Source organism: Plecotus auritus, assembly GCF_963455305.1.
Source record: "Plecotus auritus genome assembly, chromosome: 6".
NCBI classification, from domain to species: domain Eukaryota; kingdom Metazoa; phylum Chordata; class Mammalia; order Chiroptera; family Vespertilionidae; genus Plecotus; species Plecotus auritus.
In genome coordinates this window covers 97,366,858-97,389,795 of record NC_137773.1, presented here as the reverse complement: position 1 = coordinate 97,389,795, position 22,938 = coordinate 97,366,858, and the positions used below count along the sequence as shown (strand labels likewise).

The following is a 22,938-nucleotide window of genomic DNA, read 5'->3' as shown; positions in this document are numbered from 1 at the left end:
CTCTGTCAGGCATGGGAATGGGGGTGCCCCTCTAAATCTGGGTCTCCTGTAAAAATGACCCCTTCTCCCCAGTGTGTCCCTCACAGGTGCCTGCCAGGGCCTAGAGGCCTCCGGCGCCTCTTCTACGCTCCGCCCCCGCAGACGGGCGGCAGCCCCGCGGGGTCGATGGGTCAAAGGGCGCCTCAGGTTCCGGCCCAGGAGGAAGGAACAGAGGTTGGGCGGGGGGTGGGGTGGGGGAGGGGGAGGGATATTTGGAATGGCGCACGCTTTCTCCCCGGCCGGCCGCCCCGCTTTCATGTCCGCGGCCTCGGCCGGCCCCCACGTGGCTTAATCAGGCGCGGCTGTGCTTGGTGAACCCCGAACATCTGGATCCTGGCGCGCCCCTCCTCCTCCCCTCCCGGCTAGGCCGCGGCGACCCTGCGGCGGGGGGCCTTCAGCTGCGGTTTGCGAGTGTGGGGAAACCCGCGTCTAACCTACCGCGCGCCAGTCCCGCGCCTCGGGCAACGTCCCATTTCACTGGTGGGAAACCTAGGCCCCAGGACCCTTCGGCAGAGTTAGGATTCAAGCCCACACATGTCAGTTCCAGAGCCCCAGGCGCTTACGCCTTCCACAATTACCGTCCTGCATTTATCTCAAACAAAACCTTTCCCAGGCATTTTCTTGTAATAAATATGTAAGGAGGTACGAGTAGCATTTCCCAATTTGCAGACGAGGAAACTGAGGCTCAGGGTGGCCAAGGGTGTCGGCCCAGGTGACAAGAGCAGCAAAAGACGGCAAGATTAGGGGTGGACGCGCGTCGGGGATACAAGGCGTCGCTTAGAGCGAAAAAAAGAAGTACACCCGAGTCCTGCGGAGGGGGAAACTGAGGCAGGAGGGGTTGGACCGCTGGCTTAGGTCTCCCGAGAGGAGTGAAAAGGTTTGATTGCCGTCGCCCCTCTTTCTGCTCCACGAGGCTGCTGGGGGCCGAAGCGGAAGGAGGAATTGACCTCGGCCCCCCAGGTGAGCCCACTCGCCCCTCCTGTCGTTCCCGAGGGAGCAGGTCCAGGTGAGGGGCGGGAGGGCCGGCGGGCGGCCAGGGTCGGATTTCAGGAAATCCGCCGACATTCCTTCGGGGCTTAAGAGGGAAAGTTGACTCGGCGCCGCCCCTCGCCCCCCCCCCCACTTCCTACCCCCTGGGGCGGCCCGGTGGGGGCTGCAGGCGGGATGGAGGGGGGGCGCGCTGCGGCCGGCCTGGGTGTGAATCAGAAGAGCCTGGCGTCCGGGAAGCAGCGGCTGCGGTCAGAGCGGGCATCGGACAAGCGCCCTTTGTCCCTTGCCGCCCTCACCACGACCCCGCTGACCCCCACCCCCAAGTTGGGTACAGGCTGGGGAGAAGGCATGGCCTCTTGGCGCCAGCGATTGCTGACAGTGGGGAGGCAGGGGAAAGGGGCACAATGTCTCCCCTCAACTGTCAGTGCCTCCTGGACCCCAGACAGCCTAAGTTCTCCAGAGTGCAAGAGGGGTAGGGAGCTCAGGCTCAGTGCACTGGCCCTGACTTGGACCTAGGCAACCCTGGGACTCCCACCTCCAATGCCTGTAACCCAGGCATCCCAGTTCCCCAGACTCAGCCTCCTGGGTGGATATGATAAAACACAGTCTTAGGCATACAGGTCCTGAACTTTATTCTGCTGCTCCCCACCCCCACCCCACCCCCAGTCCAGGTCCAGAACCTCACTATCACCACTTCCTGGGAACACTGGCCTGAACCAAAAGGCAGCTAATCTCATGCTGAGCCCTAAGCAGGGGATGGGAGTGGAGATGGTGTCTCAAGGGAGAGACAGCTCTGTGCTCTCCTCATTCCTACTGGCTCTGGATCTCTATGGACCCTAAAGGTGCTGTAACCATGGCCTCCTACCAGTGGCGCCTCAGAGCCCTGGAATAATGCAGGGAGCTGGGGCTGGAGGGTCTCCCCCAACCTAATCCTTAGGTGCAGAGACTGAAAGACTAAGGAGGAACCCCTCCCCGAGCCTCCCTCCCTTCATCTGCACCCCTCAGTACATTCCCAGCCACCTTCAAGGACTTGGGTCAATATTTGCTAGAAGTTCTGTCAATGCTGGTTCCTTTTCCTGTACAAAGAGGTGGTGCAACTGGGGAAGAAGGGGTTAAGTCACAGGGACACCAAGGTTAAGGAAGGGTGTACCCAGAGGTCAACTCTTTCCTTAAAGTAAAAGGTATGGGGTCAAGGTCACCCAGAGGGCAGAGGGCACACTTCAGGACAGGGTTGGACAGGATTGAGAAATCCAAAGGATCCATACCCTTCTATAGGTAAGGACCAGATAGGGGTGGCTACTGGCTTGCGTCACACAGCACTTCAGGGGCATAGGCCTGGCTAGGACTCTAGGCAACATGATACACTTGGACTGAGTTTTCTTGCTGCTTGGAGGGACTGAGAATTCTCTATCTTTTTATTTTGCAAATGTTCACTGAGCTCTTCTCCTGTCCTGGACCCAACATGAGGGTCCTAATGACTCTCAAGGTGCTCACAGTCTAAAGGAAATAAGTCACCAGAGAAAGCTGATGTTTGAAGAGCTGTGTTACAAAGACCATTTAAAAGGGGAAAGGGGATAGAGAGTGCTTGGGAAGGGTGGGAGGTCTTTCTGAGAAGACAACACTTGACCTGTGACCTGGTGGAAGAGAAAGCACTAACTGGGGGAAGATTTGGGGGAATTGCACTCCTGCAGATGGAACAGCAAACGTACAAATACCCTGCCTGATGTGTTTTGGGAAATGGGGCTGCAGTGGCTGGAGCGTAGTGAGGGAGAGGAAGGGGAAAAGGAAGGTGGAGAAGAGGAAGGGAGGGGAGGGAAGGAATGTAGCAGGGCAGAGGAGACCTGCTTCACTTTTTAAAAGTTCCCTCCCTCTGCCTGCAATGCAGATGGGGACAGAAGATTATGGGGAAGGTATGGGGTCAAGGTCACCCCAGAGGAAGCCAGCGACACCCCAGAGGGAGATGGTGGGGCGTAGACCCAAACGTGGTAGGAAGAAGGGGGTCAGAATCTCAGGATGGGGATGTATTTTGGAATCAGAGCCAACAGTATTTGTTGATGGATGGGACGTGGGGGATGCACAAAGGAGAGAGTTGTCACGCACGCCTCCAGGTCTCTGGCCTGAGCACCTGGGTGGATGGGGGAGCTTTTTCCTAAGACCCAGGGATGACTTGGGGAGGAGTAGAGATTGAGGGGAAATATCAAGATTTTCCTCCAGAAGCCTGAAGTGTTCCAAAGAGGGAGTCAAACTTGGAAGGGGGGGAGGGGTGGCACATATCCTGAACACAATTCCATACAAGAACTGCCACCTCCACTTCACCCTCTGGACCACCCAGTGGCAGGTGGAATTACGGCCCCATTTTTCAGAGGTGACAAACTGAGGCCTGGGGACCACCTCTGCTCTAAAATCACATGTCCTCAGTGCTCAGTGCTATGCTAAGCACTTAGATTGTGAGACCCTCTGCTGCACTGCATCTTTCCACAGAAACCCTTAGGCTGCCTAGGAGTCACCCACTGTGCCAGGGGGGAAACTGAGGCAGAGGCCTGGGTGGTTCCAATAAAAGCTCAAACCCATCTAAAGTCCAGATTGGGGGGCAGTTGCGTAGAGCCCCCAGGACTCCAACCCCCAATTCTATTATCTGACAGTCTGGGTTCTAAGTTGAAGACCCAAGTAACAGGGGTGGAGGACATCCTTGAGCAAACAAGGTGGAGGTTCCTGAGCCCCTTTCAGACACTTTTACCCGCTTCACTGGTTAGGGATTGCGTGAAGGTCCAGGCCTCAGGGAACCCAGTGAAAGGAGAGTTAGGGACCTCCTCTCAAGGCAAGCGGCCGGGGGCGGGGCTTCGACCCAAATCGCCGCCCGGCAGGAACTCTCATTTCTGGCCTTGGGTTCAGGAACCCTTTTATCCTGGGCGTACTGATCGGCCAGGGACGGAGAGGAGGGGGATGAGGCGTCCGGGCTGGAAGGGGGTCCCGAAACCCAGGCAATAGCCAAAAATAATAACACAGAGGATTCCTGCGCAAAAATAGTAAGGCAGACTAGCATCGCTCCCGGCAGCCTGCGTTACCTGGAGTCAGCGGGCGGCGGCCGCCGGAGCGATTACTCACTGCGTGGCGCACCCCACCCGCGGGGCCGCTGAGCGGATTTTTCCGTGGGGGGTGTCAATAAGTCTGGGGGGCCTCCATGCCGCTCTCCTCCTGGGCATCGTTTCTGCCAGCGGGCAGGACCCGCACAGGGCCGCGTCCCCGGTCCCACAGGGGCCCATTTCCCTTGTCTGCCCACGCAGGAGCTCCCTCCTGAGGCCCCCAAACCTCCTGAGGAACCTCAGCCCCATCCCGCTCGAGGGGGGACTACAGAGCCAGAATGAGTGCCAGGGACTCCGTGCTTCCAGCTTTTTCTGCGTTTTCCCTCCAGCAAAGCCTGGGCCGGAGGTTGCCGTGAGGACGGAGGAGAGGCAGGATACAGTGAGAGGGGGTCCGCTGGGCCCAGATGGATAGAACCCGCGCGCCGCCGGTGGCGTGGGGGCGGGTAGGGAGCGACTTTCAGGCCCCTGGAGAGGAAGAGGGACTGGAGGTGGAAGCCGGCGGGGCTCAGGGACCACTCAGTGGGGTGACGGGACCAAAGCTGTGGTGCAGGCTGAAACATACGATTGCAGGGACAGGAGCGGCCAGGGCTGAGGGCCACAGGGGACACTGAAGGGGCACAAGGCTGAGAGCAGGGTGCAGAGAAGTGTGCGGGAATATGGAAACGGAGTGGGGGCGCCAGGTCCTACACTGGGGGTGGGGTGGGGAACCTAAAACTGGCTGGGTTCGAATGGAAGGTCCCAGGCCGGTAGGGGTTGGGCGGGAGGGGGGTTCTGGGCCGCGGGACAGAGAGCGCGCGGTGTGCGGCAGGGCGGAGGCCGGACGGGTGGGGCGCGCGGTGCCCGCGGGCAGGCGGGCGGCGGAGAAGCCGGTGCGGGGCCGCCACTCCCCCCCACCCCGGGCCGGGGGCGGGGCCGGGCGGGGCCAGCGGCGCATTAGCGCCTTGTCAATTCGGCTGCTCAGACTTGCTCTGGCCTCCGCGCCCGCGCCCAGAGACGTGCGGGCTGCCCAGTCCTCGCCCTCCCGTGCCCCGCGCCGCCGCTGCCCGCCGCGCGCCCCCGGCAGCGCCGGCCCCATGCCCGCCGGCCGCCTGGGCCCCGCCGCCCAATCCGCGCGGCGGCCGCCGCCGCTGCTGCCCCTACTGCTTCTCTGCGTCCTCGGGGCTCCGCGAGACGGATCAGGAGCCCGTGAGTACCCAGCGCCCTGCTCCCCCCTTCCCGCCTGGGCGGAGAGCGTGAGCCCTGGGGGGAACCGCGGGGGGGGCGGGAGGGAAGGGAGCGCAGGCGCCACCTGGACGGCCCGGGAACAAAGGAAGGCGCCCCCGGCACGGCCCTCGGGGCGCCCTCACCTGCGGGGCGCACAGCGCAGAAGTCCACTGGCCCGAGGGTCCAGCTTTCGCGCCCGAGGCCTTACCTGGGCCGCCGGGCCGAGGACGTCCGGCCCGGCCCCAGACGCCCGGCCGGGCCCCCGGAGTTTGGGGGGCCCGCGTACTGGGACCCTCTGCATGCTGGGACTCGGCGGGCGCACGCAGCAGCGTCCGCAGACTCCAAGCCGCGGAGACCGCGGGGCACGGATCCTGGGCGGGGGCGCACGCGGAAAATGCGCTGGGTGCCGGCCCCGAGCACCCCCCTCCCGCCCCCGGTGGAGGGATGAGCCCCGCGAGGAAGGCGGGGCGGGAGGGGGCGGCTCTGGCCGCCTGGCGCGCGGCCCGGGGTCCCCGGGGACGCGCCTCTCCGCGGGCCGGCGCCGCTGCCCTCCCCCAGCGGGACATTGCTCGCGGGGGTCCACGGAGTTTCAGCCACCGGGTCCGCTCAGAACCGTTCCCGGCCCGGCTGCGCCAGGCTGGTAGCCTCCAGCGAGAGAAATCTTTGTGAGCCAGTGGGGTGAGGAATCGGGAGCCAGTGAGTCCGGGCACCGCGGGCCCAGCCTTGGGTGGGCCCCCCTCTCCCTCCTCGCAAACCCACAGCCTGGCAGGCCAAGACCCCCGCCCCCGACGGGAGCTCTTGGCCTGCCGCAAGCACTCTCTGTCCTCCACAACATGCATACCCCCTCCAGGACACAGTCTATATCCAGACCCATTCTAGGACACACCCAGAGACACACAAAGACACACTGGCTTGTGGCCCATCACCCTCGCCCTCAGACGCACACACTGCATCCCAGATGCACATTCGCACACCATCGGGGCACACACACATTCCATCCCTGGCACACACACTTTCATGGTCACACATTTATTCCTTAAGGAATATAACACAGGAACACATACACAGGCACAGTTGCCCTGGACACGCATAGTCACTCCACACATCCATCCACACACACAGGTTGCCCCAGATGGACACACACTGCTGCCAGGTCGCCCCACACTGCAAAGAGCTATCTGCAGGCTCACTGCAGTGCTCCTCCAGAGAGGGCAGGGTCTGGGCACCCTCTAGGGGAATTTGCTGAAAACCCGGCAGTCCAGATTGCCTGGGCAGGTGAGCGGCTGCCCCAGGCCCTCCCCAGGTCCCTGATGCCCTGAGTGCCAGTGTTCATGGCAGGCTTTGTTTCCCAGCCTGTAGAGCAGCAGGGAAAGTGGGGGGGGGGGGGGGGGGAAAGAGGTGTTGTGCGTGAGTTTTTTCTTTAAGGGGAAGAAATTAAATAAAAGATTCTCACACCTTGGCAATATGTTTCTACTTACGGTGTGTCTTAGCACCTGACCAGACCAGCAGGCAGGTGGGTTGTAAAGTGTCAGCAGGTACCAGTGGGATGGGAGATGGGGACCTCTGTAGGGACTCCAGGATGGAGGCCACCCTCCTGTATTGCTTGCAGAGAATCTCACACTTTTCCCTTTTAAAACACATGGTGTTCCTTTTTAATAACAGCAGTGGCTCCAGATTGGGAAGGAAAAAACTTTTAAAGGCCTCAGCTCTGCGGGAACGGCATGGAGACAGGGATGTAGGGTGGGAAGGCTGTCCAAAAGACTAGCCCAGGGATCTGCTTTGGGGAGCCTTCTAGGAGGCCCCCAAATCAGGCCAAGGGGCCCCCAACCTCATGGGCTATTCCTCGCAGAATGTGTGCAGCCCGGTCCTGAGTGCCTTGGCCCATTATTTGGAGAGTGCGGAGCCAGCCTGGACCCCAGAGTTGGGAGGGGCTTTAATCCTAATAGTTCCTAGGCACTTTGGACCTCTTGATCTCATCTCATTAATCTCCCCAGCAGGTAGAATATATTTTCCTCCCATTTTATGGAAGAGGAAACTGAGAACTGGAGAGGGAAAAACCATTGCCCAGGTGCTCCAGCTGGAATTGGCACCCACATCCCAGGAGGAGAAGGCCTCCCTCTGACCTTTCCTACTGGAGCTGCGGGGCGGGGGTGGGGGGGTGAGGGGGGAAGGGAGGTTGGCCTGTCCAGGCCCGCCTGGCCTTGCCCTCTCGCCCCGTCCCCCGCCCAGCCCTTGGAGGGCAGCTGCAGCTGCTGGCAGGCGGGCAACACTAGTTCAGGCCAGGCGGGTGTGGCAGAGGGGCAATGCCCCCTGGCCAGGACCCCCCAGAAAGCCCTTTCCTGACCAGGCTGTGAATATGGGGGCGGGGGGAGGATGCAGGAGGGATGTAACCCATTCCCCGAGGACTGAGAGTGGGTCTGGGTCTGGGCAGGCCTGGCCTGCCCCTGCCTCCCACCCTGCTGGGGGTGGGGGCAGGCAGGAAGTGGTGGGTGGGCCGGGGCAGAGATGCTGGCACGCCCGAGTTCATGCCGGAGGAATTCCGAATTAGCTAGCGGCTGGCTGCCTGGGACCTCCGGGGCGGGTGGCCCCCTGCCCCCCCCAACCCCGCCTCCTCGGCTCTGGCCCGCTCAGCCAGCTCCTTCGCACGGATGCTGAGACCTCCGGAGAGCCCTGGGCCAAGCCTCAAACGCAACTGTGATTCTAGGCTCTAGCAAGACATGGCCTTCAAGCCAAGTTTGCCCCAGAAAATTGACAGAGCTGGCCCCTGGAACCATGTCTACCCCATCTCTCCCATCTGGGGCAGTGAAGGCCAACACAAGGCAGCCGCTGGCTTTGAGTGTGGGGTGGGGGGAGGAGGGGGCATCCCAGGGGGCCAGGATCATCCTGTCCTTGGCTGCCATCTCAAGGAAGCTGGGCTGCTCTCCCCTCTGCCCCTCTGCTCCCCTGCAGTCCCTTCTTACAGTTGCTTGGGGATCTTTTAAAAATGTTAATCACCCCCCCACCACCACCCACTTCAGAACCCAGGAATACTCCCTGCCAGTCAGTCCCCTGCTGACCTCCCAGACCTCATTTCCTACTATTTTTGCCCCAGGACTTTTGTACTTGCTGCTCCCCTGCCTGGATACTCTCTCCTACATATTTTCATGGCTACTTCTTTCACTTTATTCAGGTCTCAGCTCAAATGCCACCTCCCTAGACAGGCCTCCTGGGCCATTGAGCTGCACTAAAGACTGGTGCTTTACTTACTTTATCCTAATTTATTCTCTTAGATATTTATTTGTATTTTCTATTTTTCCTGCTGCTCTCTTGGATCCAAGGTCCACAAGGGCCGGAGTCTTGGGTATCTTGGTCACCATGGTGCCCCCAGCTCCTGGCACACTGTGGGTGATCAAAAAAGGAAGGATTGAACAAGTGAGTGAATGGGTCTTCACAACTAACTGCTCTTGGTGGAGAGAGAGGTTCCTTCCCAGAGACTCAGAGTTGTAAAGTGCCTGGACCCAATTTCCACAGCGAGCTGAGGGCATTCGAACCCAGGTCAACCTGGCTTAAAGGTCCCACAGGGCTGTTCTGACGACAATATTTTCACTCCTTTCAAACAACTGCATGTGTTTGATACTTTGATGCCTACTTCCCAGCTAGAGAGACTGAGACTCAGGGAAGGGTTTCAGGGGCTTGGACTGTAAGTACCCACCCCCTTCTCTGGCTCTTGGTTTCCCTGTGGGTAAAACAATCTCCTCTTAGGCTCTGATTTCCAGAAATGGGAGCCCTGGAGGGGAGGCATCAGTCACTTCGTCCCTGAGGCCCAGTGCTCAGCACCCAGCTCACAGAACCCAGTTTAGGAAGTCATTTTCCAGAATCTAATCATCATAATGGACTCGGGGACCAGGAACTTTCTTGTTCCCATTTTTCAGATTTGGAAAAATGAGTCAAAGGACAGATTGAGTTAAGGGACTGAGTCAAGTCCCTTTGAATGGTGGTTGGGGGTCTAGAATTTGCCCAGCCACCTTCCATTCCAACCCAGAGTAGGACTTTGAAGACAGACAAATGTGAGTTTGAATAGTATGCCCTTCTCTCAGTCAGTGACTTTAGGCAGGGGGCTTAATCTCTCAGAGCCTTGTTGTTGTTTGTTAATCTATAAAAGAGCAGGATTTTCATAGGGAATCCCCCCTACTGTGTGGGAGACCCTTAGGCCTAAAATTAAAAAAATTTTAAAGCAAAGTGTAGGGTTTTCCAGAACTATATGCAGAGCAAGAATGACTTGAATGTGAGTGGGCATTTCTGTCTGAGGTTTGTAACCACTCAGAACCTTGAGTTGGTCAGTGATGAAGTGGCTTGAATGAATTGTCACTGAACCTCAGTTTCCTTATCTGTAAAAGGGGAGTAATAGGAAAGAACTCCTTTGTAGGCTTGTATGAATCCTGGTCCTAGCATGGTGGTCTCAGGGCAGCTCTATCCCAGGCCTGATAGGCCCTCTTCTCTGACCCCAGACACAGCTGTGATCAGTCCCCAGGACCCCACACTCCTCATCGGCTCCTCCCTGCAGGCCACGTGCTCAGTGCACGGGGATCCGCAGGGCCCTACTGCAGAGGGCCTCTACTGGACCCTAAATGGGCGCCGCCTGCCCCCCGAGCTCTCCCGCATACTCAACGCCTCCACCCTGGCCCTCGCCTTGGCCAACCTCAACGGATCCAGGCAGCAGTCGGGGGACAACCTCGTGTGCCACGCTCAAGACGGCAGCATCCTAGCGGGCTCCTGCCTCTATGTTGGCCGTAAGTGGCCCCCAGGACGCTCAGGGGTAGCTTTTGGGAGCAGCATCTCCCCCTAAAGGGGCATGGATCATGGGCCCTCTGGCCCAGGGCTGGATGGTGGGCATGCACACTTGAGAGGTATGGGCTTTTGGGTGGGAATGAAAGCCTGGAGACCCTCCCCCAATGGTCCCCAAGAGAACTCACACAAGGGGTCATGCCAACATCCACTGTCAGCCCTCCTTCCACTCGGAGGTGGGGCTGGCTGGCGACCAGCAGCTCCTCTGCCTATCCACAGCTAGTCCAGACCCTCAGCCCCTGCACCCTCTCCTCAGTGCCCCCAGAGAAACCCTTCAACATCAGTTGCTGGTCCAAGAACATGAAGGACCTGACATGCCGCTGGACACCGGGGGCCCATGGGGAGACCTTCCTCCACACGAACTACTCCCTGAAGTACAAGCTGAGGTTGGTGATGGCCCTCGGTGACATGTATCTCAGCCTGGCTGTGAGGCATTTGCCAAGCCTAGCTGGCCTCTGAGCTCAGTGTTCTGTCTGTACTCTGGGACTGCCCTAGTGAGGCCTGAGGCCCCTAAGGGACCCTCATGTGTCCTCACCCCCCCTACCCCCACAGGTGGTATGGGCAGGACAACACATGTGAGGAATACCACACGGTGGGACCCCACTCCTGCCACATCCCCAAGGACCTGGCCCTCTTTACCCCCTACGAGATCTGGGTGGAAGCCACCAACAGGCTGGGCTCGGCCCGCTCAGATGTGCTCACACTGGACATCCTGGATGTGGGTGAGGCACCTCCCAGGGGGGATCCCCCCTCCCCCACCCCCACCCTGCAAGCCCAGTCATGGCTGCATCTCTGGTCCAAACCTGCTGATTGGGACAGGGAGTACCCATCAGTCTCTAGCCCCCTGAATCAGCCAGGATAGTTCCACTCCGCTGAGAACACCTGGCCTGGCCCCCTCCTCCTCGAAGCCCAGGTGTGCCAGAGGGCCCTCACTCCCCAGCTGGGAGGGGCTGTCCAGGTCTGAGGCACCCCAGGAAGCCACAGTCTGGAGCTGGGGTGGGGTGGGGGGGCAGACAGGAGGCAGGAAATGGATGATCTGCAGCAGAATTGGGCTTAATCTAATTAGGGTGTTTCTCAGCCCTGAGCAGGCCTGTGTCTTAACCCATTCGGCCCCTCACCAAGGCCTCAGGGAGAGAGCCAGTTCTCCCTGCTTCCCACAGGGCTCCCAGAAGGATCCCAGATCCATCCTGGCTTGGAGCCACCCCCACCCCAGCCTTCCCGCTTCGCTTCCTTAAGTTTTGAAGCTGCGGTGGGCATGTTCTCAGCTTCAGTTGTCCCTCTGCACCCAGCATACTGAGGACCTTTGTAAAGTGGGACGGTGCCGGAGGTGTGTGGTGATGGTCCCCTGGCCTCCTGGGAATAATAATAATAATATCATCGACCAGGCAGTGTCTGCTTTTACAGAACTCCCTGAAGATAGATTATGTTTCTCCTGTCACAGATAATAATGGTGATAACAGCTAACATTAATTGAGTGCTTCTAGGCGCTGAGTGTTTCCTGAATATTGTCTAATGTAATCCACCATCCTCGAGGGGGTGAGTGGGGGAGGAGAACGGAAGCAGGTGCCACCTAAGCCACATGCTCTGGGATTTGAACCCAGACAGGGGCCAGCCAGGTCAAAGGGGCCCATGACTAAGCCCTGTTCCACCCCGCCTGGCAGTGACCACCGATCCCCCGCCCGATGTGCACGTGAGCCGAGTTGGGGGCCTGGAGGACCAGCTGAGCGTGCGCTGGGTTTCCCCGCCCGCCCTCAAGGACTTCCTCTTCCAAGCCAAGTACCAGATCCGCTACCGCGTGGAGGATAGTGTGGATTGGAAGGTGTCCGCCCCGCCCCGCCCCCGCCCCCGCCCCCGCCCTGGCCCCCTGCCCTGGCCTCTGACCCTGCTCTTGCCGCCCAGGTGGTGGACGACGTGAGCAATCAGACTTCGTGCCGCCTGGCGGGCCTGAAGCCAGGCACGGTCTACTTCGTGCAAGTGCGTTGCAACCCCTTTGGCATCTACGGCTCCAAGAAGGCAGGGATCTGGAGTGAGTGGAGCCACCCTACGGCTGCCTCCACCCCCCGCAGTGGTGAGCACCCCAACATGGTTGGGTGGTTATGGGAGCAGCCCTGAACCAGCCTGGGCTTGGGCTTCTGTTTTCTTGATTTGTTTTCCCAGGAAAGTAAAGGTCTCAAACTGATGGCCCCAGGGCTGAATTTGGCCCCTGGATCTATTTTCTCTCACTTGTTATTTGAAAAACAAACAAAAAACACACACACGCTCACACACACAAATACCCAAAGATTTTTTTTTATCTACTTGCAGACATTTAAAAACAGGATGTTTTAACAAAAATATCCTATATTCCCTAGAAAAATTGTCTAGAACAGTGGTCGGCAAACTCATTAGTCAACAGAGCCAAATATCAACAGTACAACGATTGAAATTTCTTTGGAGAGCCAAAATTTTTAAACTTAAACTTCTTCTAATGCCACTTCTTCAAAATAGATTCGCCCAGGCCGTGGTATTTTGTGGAAGAGCCACACTCAAGGGACCAAAGAGCCGCATGTGGCTCGCGAGCCGCAGTTTGCCGACCACTGGTCTAGAAAATGTAACAGGACACAGCTAGCATTGCTCCACAGCCCCTATTAGCAAAGGCTTGCCCCTTCATGCCGGGTCTTGTCTTTCAAGTTGCCTCATCCCCAACTGGCCCATTTCACCAACCTGTACCCACTCCCCAGACCCTAAGGGCAAGTGAGTGTGAGACCCTTGCTTCCAGGCTGATGGGCTGCCAACTCTCCCTCTGATGGGCCTCAGCTTCCCCTTCTGACTCAGGTAGGGGGCTGGGAATGATCAGGGTCCTGGGTCTGGCTCCCCTTGCCATCTGGGGTTCCTCTGAGCCCATGGACCTCCTTTCTCTCCTTTGTGAAATGATATGAAATCTGTTACTTGAAATGTCTGGCTTCAGCTTACCCATCTGGAAAGTGGGGATGATAATGACTCCTATCTCAGACGATTGTACAGACTATTGAGATATGATAACCCATGAAAAGTGCCCTCATTGTGAGCACTACCAAAGGCCCCCTTCCCCTGCTCCCCCCATGGTTTCACCCCAAGGTAGGCCTCCTTTTCTCAGATGAGGTCACTTTGGCCTCAGTAAGTTTAGCCAGCCCCCAAGATCATATAGGGATCTAAACTCATTTTGCTGGAAAATCAGGCCCATGCTCACTCCTGGGATGATGGGGAAACCAAGGCCCAGAGAGGGTCTCAGAACCAGGGAGGGGCAGAGCCTAGCTCCAGCCAGCTCCCCAGCCCCCACTGTGGGGCCCTCCAGGTTCTGGGATGGGCGGGAGCTAGCATGACTGGGAGGGGCTGAGCCTTGGCCCCTGCTCGTGCCCAGCACCTGCGATTCTTGCACGGGAGCCAGCAGGCGGCTGCGTCTGCAGAGGAGGCTAGGGAGGCTGGGGGAGGCCAGCAGGGGCCTGGGCCGTGCCAGGGCCTGTCAGCGGGTCCCCTGTGTTATTTATGACGTGAGGCCGATGTCCTTATCCGCCGGCCTGTTCAGGGCTGGCGGAGTCCAGCAGCTGGACCCGCAGGCGGTCCTCCCACCTGGCCCTCCCACCCGCTCCCGGTCCCATTGGCTCATACTCCCAGGGGCTGTCTCCTTAGGATTGTCTGTCACTCTCTTCCCCTCTGTCTGTCTTTCTTGTCTTTTTGTGTCCCTGTTCCCCCACTTTCTCCCCCCCCCTCTGAATCTCCTTGGCTGACCCCCATGGCTTTGGTCCTCCCTGCATCTCCTGTCTCTCCTTGTCCCCATCTCTCAGTCTCTGCGTCTGTATCTCTCTCCCTTTCTCTGCCCCCTGCTCTGTCTCATCCCTCTGGCCTTGGCCTCTCACCTTCTCCCCCAGCCCCTTCCACTCACACCTGGCTCAGACCACAGGAATCGGGTTCCTGGAGGAGATGTGGAGGAGGAGCCCCTTCCTTTCCCTACCCCCCACCTCCTCAGGGGCGCAGCTGGGCTGGGCGGTGGGGAGGACGCGGTCTCGGGGAAATGGGGGGAGGTGCCCGAGGGGAACGCGGTCCACCGCGCAGGGACCCTCCCTCCACTGTCCGCGCGCGCCCTCTGTCGGGCGCGCCCTAACGCTGCCGCTTCACCCCCAACAGAGCGTCCGGGCCCGGGCGGCGGGGCGTGCGAACCGCGGGGTGGAGAGCCGAGCTCGGGGCCCGTACGGCGCGAGCTCAAGCAGTTCCTGGGCTGGCTCAAGAAGCACGCGTACTGCTCGAACCTCAGCTTCCGCCTCTACGACCAGTGGAGAGCCTGGATGCAGAAGTCGCACAAGACCCGAAACCAGGTAGGAAGGAGGGACCCGTGGGCAAGGGATGAGGGGTGGGGCGGGGAGGTGGGTGCGCAGCCCCCGACACCACCTCCTTCCTTACAAGCACAGGACGAGGGGATCCTGCCCTCGGGCAGACGCAGCTCGGCGAGAGGTAAGGGGGCCTAGGTGGGTGGGCTATAGGAAGACTTGGGCCTTCCGGGTGGCCAAGAGGTTGTGAACTCCCCCTTTCATTCTTGTTTTATTTATCAGCATTTACTTAGCATCAAATGTGCCTGGCCCTGTGGCTTTTAACCTAGTAAGCACCCAACTCCTTGAAAATGTCCAAAGTGGAACGTCATCCTCAGGAATGAACATACTGGTCCAAGTTAGCATGTTTGAGCGCCTACTGCATGCTGGGCCTTTGCCAAGGGCTTTATCTGCAGAACACTCCCCTGGGATAGATATTTTTACTTTTTAAATGGGGAACCAAGGCCCAGGGAGAGGCAGTACCCTGCCCAAAGTCACCCAGATGAAAGTGGAAGGGCCGGCCAGGACCTGAATGGCAGGAGGGTTGGGGGGGAGGTAAAGGGGGCTCCTAAATTGCTCTGCAGTGCTGACACCTGGTAGCATCCCCTGCTTAGTCTGGCTTCACCTCGGCCTGCAGGTGCTGCCAGATAAGCTCTAGGGGCTGGAGGCTGCCCTCCCTGCTTCGTGGAGACCCAGGACTGCAACCAGACTGGGCCACCTCTATACCTTCACCTCACGGTGCCCAGGCACCCTTGGCAGAAGCTGGAGTGGGCACTTTGAGCTTCAAGGATCACATCTCTGGCCTCCATGCGAGGCCACCCTTGGGTGCACCCAGTGGGGTGTGTGTATGTATGAAGGTTGGCAAAGCTGCCCAGGACCCCTACCAGGGCTGAGGGTGAAGAGGAGTTATTAATTCCCTCACCAGAATCCTTCCAAAGAATCTTTTTAAATAAACTAGCTATTTAGGTTCCCTGATTGTGAAGGTGAGTTTGGGGCTACAGAGGCCTGGGATGGGGACTGTAGGGGAGGCATGAGGACTTCTAATGACCCTTTGCAATTGAAATTTTCCCAGAATTTCAGATTCTTTCTCTTCAGGATTGGAACTATCTGGTTCTAAACTCCTTGGAGAATGTGATTGAAAACACCAGAGTTTCATCAGTCTTGGGGGAGGGAGTCTTCCACCCTCCATTCCTGCCCTTGTGGGCCCCCTCAACAGGTATACACACCCCAGCACTTCAAGATGCAGAGACAGTAGAGCAGTTGCAGATGAAGGTTTCTTTATTGGGGAGGTGAGGTGACCTCATGGAGGGGGAGGGTCAACAGCCCGGTGAGGTTCAACCTTATCCAGCCTAGCAGTCAGAGCTGGGCGCCACCTGACTCATTTCCCATCTCCCTCAGCGGGTCCCTGGGGAGTCACCATCACTCAGCAGATTCTGCATCAAACCTGAGGTCCTGGAGAACCTCGCTGATGGCTTCCATGGTTTTAATTACCCTATAAAAGTGGATGGGAACTATAAATAAAACCCAGATGGGGCAAATTGGCCTCCACTGCACAGCTCTGAGGGGGCTGTGGCAAGCCCTGGGCCCTCCTGCCCACCACCAAGCTTCTAGGTAGCATTAGGAGCCAGGAGGGCCATTTGGGTGCCTGGGAGCAGGGGTGGGCCTGTAGGTCACAGTGGGCAGAGAGAAAAGGCCATCTTGGGTGGGTGTGTGCCATCAGGAGGGTATATAATGTGACTGTGGCACATTTCGACGGGTGTGTTTGGGGGGTGAGGGCAGGAAATGTGCAGGTTTGTCCTTGGTGGGGTCTGGGTGACCGTGTCCAAGCTGTAAGTCCAGCCACATGAGTGGGATTGGTGTGTCTGAGATGTGTAGCTGTCCCAGAAATGAATAGTGAGTCTGGTATGGAAATGGGAGGGTGTGTGCACTAGGGGAATGTGCTGTGTGTCTGGGAACCACCAGGTGTGAACTTCAGTGTGCACACCCATAGGGTCTGACAGTGCCAGCCCTAGGGCATACTTGGTTGGGAGTGTGCACCTGGACCATGTGCAAATCTAGTATGGCCAGCCCACTGGGAAGAGGCACTCACTTCATCTTCAGCTGGTGCAACTGTAGGGTGTCTTCCTGCCCTGTGAGCTCTTGTGCCCCCATCAGTTGCAGCAGGGCCACCTGGTGCAGGGGTGAGGGGAGGCAGCAGGGAGGATATCACTGCAGGCAGAGGCCACCCCTGCCCTCCCACACACATCAGGAAAAGACAGCAAAGGGGTGGGACCAGGGCGGTGCTTTGCACAGGAGGAGCCTGGGATTCAGTTAGAGACCTGGGTAGGCCACACCTTGGCATGGGGTGGGACTAGCAGTCAGCCAGGTATTGGTTGCAGGGGCACAGGAGGTGGGGCCTCATGGTCTTGGGGTCTCCGGATGCTATAATCCCAGGGTAGAAGTAGGCCAGAAACCTTGACTAGGACTGGGATGTTCAAAGCAAGTGTGGGTGATCTGGGAATCCCTGTGTAGAATGTGATATGCGTGTAGCTTTGACTGGACTTAGCCTGGGAATAGTGTATCTCAGTAGGATTGGCTATAGAGGCAGAGTACCCAGGCCTTGGAACTCTAGGGAAGGAGTAGGTCCAGAACCTAGGCTAGGGTCTAGGGCAGGGGTGGGCAAACTTTTTTTTTTTTTAAATATATTTTATTGATATTTTACAGAGAGGAAGGAAGAGGGATAGAGAGCTAGAAACATCGATGAGAGAGAAACATCGATCAGCTGCCTCCTGCACACCTCCCACTGGGGATGTGCCCGCAACTAATGTACATGCCCTTGACCGGAATCGAACCCGGGACCCTTCAGTCCGCAGGCTGACGCTCTATCCACTGAGCCAAACCGGTTCTGGCTGGGCAAACTTTTTTACTCGAGGGCCACAATGGGTTCTTAAATTGGACCAGAGGGCCGGAACAAAAGTATGGATGGAGTGTTTGTGTGAACTAATATAAATTCAAAGTAAAGGAGCGGAGGGGAGAGCAAGAGAACCGGATAGAACAGCCGGATCCGGCCCGCGGGCCGTAGTTTGCCCAAGGCTGGTCTAGGGTTACTTGGAGGGGGGGTGGGCGGGGAGCTGAAAAACCCACATTGCCCCATATGCAGGGAGTTGAGGACTGGACCTGAAGCATTAAGAATAGCCAGAGGGGAGGAGTGTTGTGGGGGCGGGTGCAGGTCATCCAGGACAGCATTACTCTGGGAGCAGGGACTGGGATGGATGGACATGTTCTGGGACTAAAAACCTGGAATGAAACCTTGCGGACAGGTGGAGACCAGGAGGTCGGAGAATCTCAAATGAAGCCTTAGTGGAAGATTGAGGTGGGGTGGGTCTGGGACTCCAGGAACAGGGACTGGAATCATCTGGCCTTTCGACCACGTGGCCCAGAGTGGACCCAGCAGGCCACCGAGGGAGAGATTACGTTTAGAGTAGGGGGCAGGGCCTCACCGTAGACAGGCGTGTCTGCTCCAGCTGCTGTAGGCTTCGGACATAGCCCGCGAGCAGCGGCTGCGCTCTAGGGCCGGCCAGCTCGGCCTCCACCGCCAGCACCTCCCTGGAGGCAGCGGCGAAGGCCTGGGTCACCTCGTGCACTGTGATCCGGTAGCTCGGGAAGTCGTATGGCGGGCCGCTGCGCAGGTACTGGTGGTGGCCTCTGCGGCAGGGTGGGCACTGAGGCTACGCCTCCAGGCTCACAGGCCCTGCACCCGCATCGGCCACCTGAAAGCCCTACCCCCCACGAAGTGTCCCTGGACCCGTGTGTGGAGGACGATGATTCCTGCAGAGGAACCCAAGACACTCTCCGCTGCGCTTGGGGAAGGGAGAGACACCCCGCTGGGTGGGATCTGGGGAAGTGGAGATACACCCTGAGTCATCTCGCAAACCCCACCCCGCCTGGGCCCCAGCAAGCTGCACGGGGACCCAGCTCTGGCCCCGGGCACGCCTACCTCCGGAGCAGGAAGGGGACTGAACCCTGCGACCCCAGTGCTGCCACTTACTCCTCCAGGCGGCGGAAGGCCTGCGCACGCTCAGCCTGCAACTGGTGGATGCGCTGCACCAGCGCCCGGATCGGGGCATCTTTCTACGGAGCAGGGGGCATGGCTGGGCATGAAGCCGGAGCTCCCGAACCTGTACCACCCGCCCCGCACCCGTTCCTGCTCGGGCCCCGTGCTCACCCAAGGCCACGTCGGTTCCTCGAGCTCTGGGTCTCCTCTGACTGCCCCAGTTTCGGGCACCGTGGGGACCACAGACTCAGCCTCGGCCTTGGCGGTTATCATGACTGCTCAGCTCTGGCCACGCCTGGGTGGCTGCTCTGCTGCGATAAGCGCCCCCTGTAGGTCCGGAGGCCTCTGGAGCTCAGCCAGTGGCCGGCCAAACGGGAAAAAAACCCCGAGCAGGGAGACTGGAAGACTGGGACTTCTCAGGCCAGACACCTTACCCCCACCCCACCCTTGTTCTGCCTTTCATTTGCTCTTGTATAGCATAGCAAGGCTATCTCTGGATTTGTAGCGTTTCATTATGCTATGTTAACACCGATTTCCTTTCATCCACATACTGACCTCACACAAAACTGATATCCCATCATATAGTCCCACAAGGCTGTGACAAGAGTGGGATTTCAATGCAGCTTGACATTAGAAGTAGGTCCAGATGACTTTATTCGACTGTGATAAGACCTCATAATCTGAAGGGAGGAGTATTGGGGCAGGGATGACGCCAACAGGGCCTCATATTAAGCACTTAGGTGGCCTCCAAGCTTTCTGCTGGATTCACCAGTTTGAGCTGAGACGCTTCCTTCTCCAGGGGTGGAAATGGGAAGATCATTAAGATGGTGGTGACCTGGCGCAGAGAAAGTGAGGGGGGATGTAGTTTGAGGGATGAAACTGAACTGAGATATGGAGTGACTGAGATTCCAGCATTAGCTAGCACTGCAGGTAAGCTATTATTAGACATTTTCCAGGCCTGCGTTGTCACATACACCAAGCCCCAATTGTCCCAAGAAAGCATGGCCTTCTCAGGGCATCTAGCCCTCACCTGATTTGCAGAAGCATCATACAAAGTTGTGAAAAACTACAAAGGCTTACCCCTCCAAAATCATCAAGTGGGGCCCCAGTGCTTCTAAGATTTAAAACTGAGAACAGGTGTTTTCCACTAGGTGGGGTGTTCCTAACTTTCTGGAACCCATCCACACCCTGAACACGCAAGGACTCACAAAACAGGGAGTCCCTAAGGGAGATACCCACACCTGGCCACCTTTCCCACTGGACAGACCAGCCACATGGACACCAGTTACTGCTCCAGTCAACAAAAGAGAAACTTTATTGAGGCCCCAGCATCACAGGGTTCAGGTAGAAAGCTGCCCTGTGGACCCAAGGAGTTGGTGGAGGGGCCTTATTTAACCTTCTTCTTGGGGCGCAGGTTGTTGGTGTGGCCACACTTCTTCTTGCGGCAGTTGACAGCACGGGGGTGCAGGCGGGCATAACACCTGAGCAGAGAAAGGAAGGATTGGTCAGGGCACCTGACCCCTCTTCACCAGGCCCCACCCCCAAGCATGCTTACTTGCGGCAGATCATCTTGTCACAGTTGTACTTTTGCGCGAGCTGGCGGAGGGAGGGTTCGATGATGCCACCTCTCAGACGAAGCACCAAGTGCAGGGTGGACTCTATAGGAAATGAGGATTGGGGAGAGGCAGTGACTCATCCTGGGCCCAGCACCTGGCCTGCAGATGCAGGACAGAGCCTTTGAGTCTGAGGCTAATAAATGCCAACATAGCTTTGCGCAGTGGCAGTATTGTAGCCAATGAGGTTTATCCAAGGCACGATTATCGCTAATTAAAAAAAATAAAAAAGCCAACAATGCTGTCCAGCTGGATTCCCAACAGGTAAGGTAATTTCTAAGTGGTGTGAGGCTGACCTTTTATTTTTGCTTGGCAGAACAGTTAAAGCCTGTTGCTGCAAAGAGTGACACTGATTTCCTTCATAGTAGTTACATTTAAAACAAAACAAAACAAAACACACATTTTAAAAAAGAAAAGGTGGCCCTAGCCTAGCCAGTTTGCTCAGTAGATAGTACATCAGCTCTTGGACTGCAAGCGTGATCACCAACCAGCCCTGGCTGAGGTTAAGTGCGGGAGGCAACTGCATCGATGTGTCTCACATCTATGTCAATGTCTCTCTCCCCTTCTTTCCACTCTAAAAATCAATGAGAACTATATCCTTGGGTGAGGATTAACAACAAAAGAGAGAAAGATAAGGTGAACAAGAACATGGGAAACTACTGCCATTTGGAAACACAGGTATCAATCATGAGATGTTTTCCAGGGACGAAAACAGTACCTTATAAAAGCAAGTAGTCTCCCCCACCTCCTCTGATCCTCACCTTAAGGACCACACCCCTCTGCCCTGGCCACTGTGGCTCAGTTGGTTGGAGCTTCATCCCCTACACCAAAAGGCTGCAGGTTTGATTCCTGGTCAGGGCACATAATTAAGTTTCGGGTGTGTATGGGAAGGCAACAAATCGACACCCCCCCCACCCCGCCTTCCACTCTAAAAGTCAATGGGAAAAATATCCCAGGGTGAGGACTAACAAACAAACAAAAAACAAACCAAACAAGCATGTCTTCAGGTGAAGCTTAAGAAGACAAAACAGCCCTGACCAGTGTTGAACAATGGTGAGAGCATCAGCCACACACTGGAGGGTCTTGGGTTCTATTCCCAGTCTGGGGCACATACCTGGTTTTCCGGTTCCTTCCCTGCCCCCGATTGGGGTGTGTGCGGGAGGCAACCAATCAAAGTTTCTTCCCCCTCCCCTCCCCTTTCTAAAAACCAAGGGGAAAACTATCCTCGGTGAGAATAAACAAAAAGACAAAAACAAAAAACCACTGACACCCATGTTCCACCTGGGCCCCAGGTTTTATGGGGCCCCGTTCAGCCAACACACACTCAATACCTTTCTGAATATTGTAGTCTGAGAGAGTGCGACCATCCTCTAGCTGTTTGCCCGCAAAAATCAGACGCTGCTGGTCAGGCGGGATGCCTGGGGATTGAGAGAAACTCAGAGTCTCTGGCAAGCATTATTGGCAGCTCCTTGCCCCCCTCGCTCGCGCCCCCACCCCGCCTTCTCCACCATTAACCCCAATCTGTCCGAAGGGAAACCCAATCTGTCCGAAGGGAAACCCAGATAAAATGCCTTCCTGAAATTATGCAGAAGCAGCATTGGCAAGGCTTCAGCACCCATAGCTACCCAAACTTACCCTCCTTGTCTTGGATTTTAGCTTTGACATTCTCAATGGTGTCACTGGGCTCAACCTCAAGGGTGATAGTCTTGCCAGTCAGGGTCTTCACAAAGATCTGCATTTCTGCGTCTGCTGGGGAGGCTGGAACAAAGTAGGGAGTACTGTCAGGCCCGAGCATCTTGACCTGGGGGGGCTGACCTGCCTAAGGCCTGACTGCCAGTGCTGTCTCTTCATGGAGCCCAACTGTAGGCCCACCCCAGTGCCTGTAACCTTCCATCCCTCCAAGTCTGCAGATGCAAGGAGAAGTACCTGGCCAGGGCACCATTTTGCCTTACTCATTTTCCCCAAGTGTGATCTGGAGGTTCCATCAATCCATCCTCCCTCTTCCCCCCCCCCCCCGCCCCCTTCATTAACCCCTAACCACATCTCTACAAAGTACCCTTCCTGCAGTTTGGGTGGGAATCCCATCTTAATAGTCATTCCCCTCCAGGTCCTCTCCTCTCCAACTATGGCTCATACTCACTCTGGCTTCCTTCTCAGTTACCCCCAAACTTCTTAGACCACACCTCTTGCTTTGCTCCAACCTATCTGCCAACCAGGTGCCACATACTTGTTTAAACAGGCATTTGTTTTCATTTTCAAAAAAACACACCTACAAGATGGACACTACCGGATTCTTCTTTACAAATGTAGAAAAGAGATAGGTGGGAACCCTACTTAGGGGGTGGGGATGAGGTTTTAATACTTTTAAAGTACAGAGAAAAAGTTACATGCTTAATATCCCACCCATTAACTTGGATCTGCACAAGGAGACCAAACCCCCACCCCAAGGCCCAGTCAAATAGCTTAAGCCGGCGGCGCGGGCAAGCCATTCTCCCAAAGGCCGGTTCGCCTCCTGGGGACCAGAACACTGGCCCAGTACGCGCTACTTAGCTGACCCGCGGAGCCTTGCCCGCACGAACGGACTGGGACCGTCCCGTCCGCTGCCTCGGCCCCGTACCTCCCGCTCGACCCCGACACAACGCAGACCCGCACGGACACTACCACCAACCTGCTCCGCCGCCTCGTTGACGAGAAAGAGGACGGCGGAACCGGAAACCGTCGAATTGCCTCCGAGAGCGCCTGCGCACTGAGTACGCTACACGCATGCGTCACAATTCGCGCCGCGCGTCGTGCCCCGCCCCACCGCCGAGTTGTGTGCTGGAGAACGAAGC

The 22,938-nt window shown here is 57.4% G+C and overlaps 2 protein-coding genes across 5 annotated transcripts; one reads left to right on the top strand and one right to left on the bottom strand.

The window, feature by feature from the left end:
• Nucleotides 1-5,093: 5,093 nt before the first annotated feature.
• Nucleotides 5,094-18,615, top strand: CRLF1 (cytokine receptor like factor 1). Of its 4 annotated transcripts, none has more exons than XM_080675653.1 (9): nt 5,094-5,297; nt 9,803-10,084; nt 10,396-10,525; nt 10,692-10,861; nt 11,801-11,958; nt 12,039-12,207; nt 14,283-14,470; nt 14,559-14,606; nt 18,497-18,615. In XM_080675653.1, exons 1-9 carry the CDS (start codon nt 5,186-5,188, stop codon nt 18,599-18,601), a joined length of 1,362 nt encoding a protein of 453 aa, XP_080531779.1. In that variant the 5' UTR covers nt 5,094-5,185; the 3' UTR covers nt 18,602-18,615. The 4 variants fall into 4 exon arrangements, with proteins under 4 accessions (XP_080531779.1, XP_080531781.1, XP_080531780.1 ...); XM_080675655.1 differs by lacking the exon at nt 18,497-18,615 and adding an exon at nt 15,099-15,869 and having other exon boundaries at nt 14,564-14,606; XM_080675654.1 differs by lacking the exon at nt 18,497-18,615 and adding an exon at nt 15,099-15,869.
• Nucleotides 18,616-19,786: 1,171 nt separating this feature from the next.
• Nucleotides 19,787-22,850, bottom strand: UBA52 (ubiquitin A-52 residue ribosomal protein fusion product 1). The gene is made up of 5 exons (XM_080675661.1): nt 22,776-22,850; nt 21,743-21,865; nt 21,439-21,525; nt 20,050-20,152; nt 19,787-19,975 (listed from the first exon to the last, which is right to left on the bottom strand). The coding sequence occupies exons 2-5, from the start codon at nt 21,843-21,845 to the stop codon at nt 19,882-19,884; spliced, it is 387 nt and encodes a 128-aa protein (XP_080531787.1). The 5' UTR covers nt 21,846-21,865; nt 22,776-22,850; the 3' UTR covers nt 19,787-19,881.
• Between the last annotated feature and the right edge of the window lie 88 nt (nt 22,851-22,938).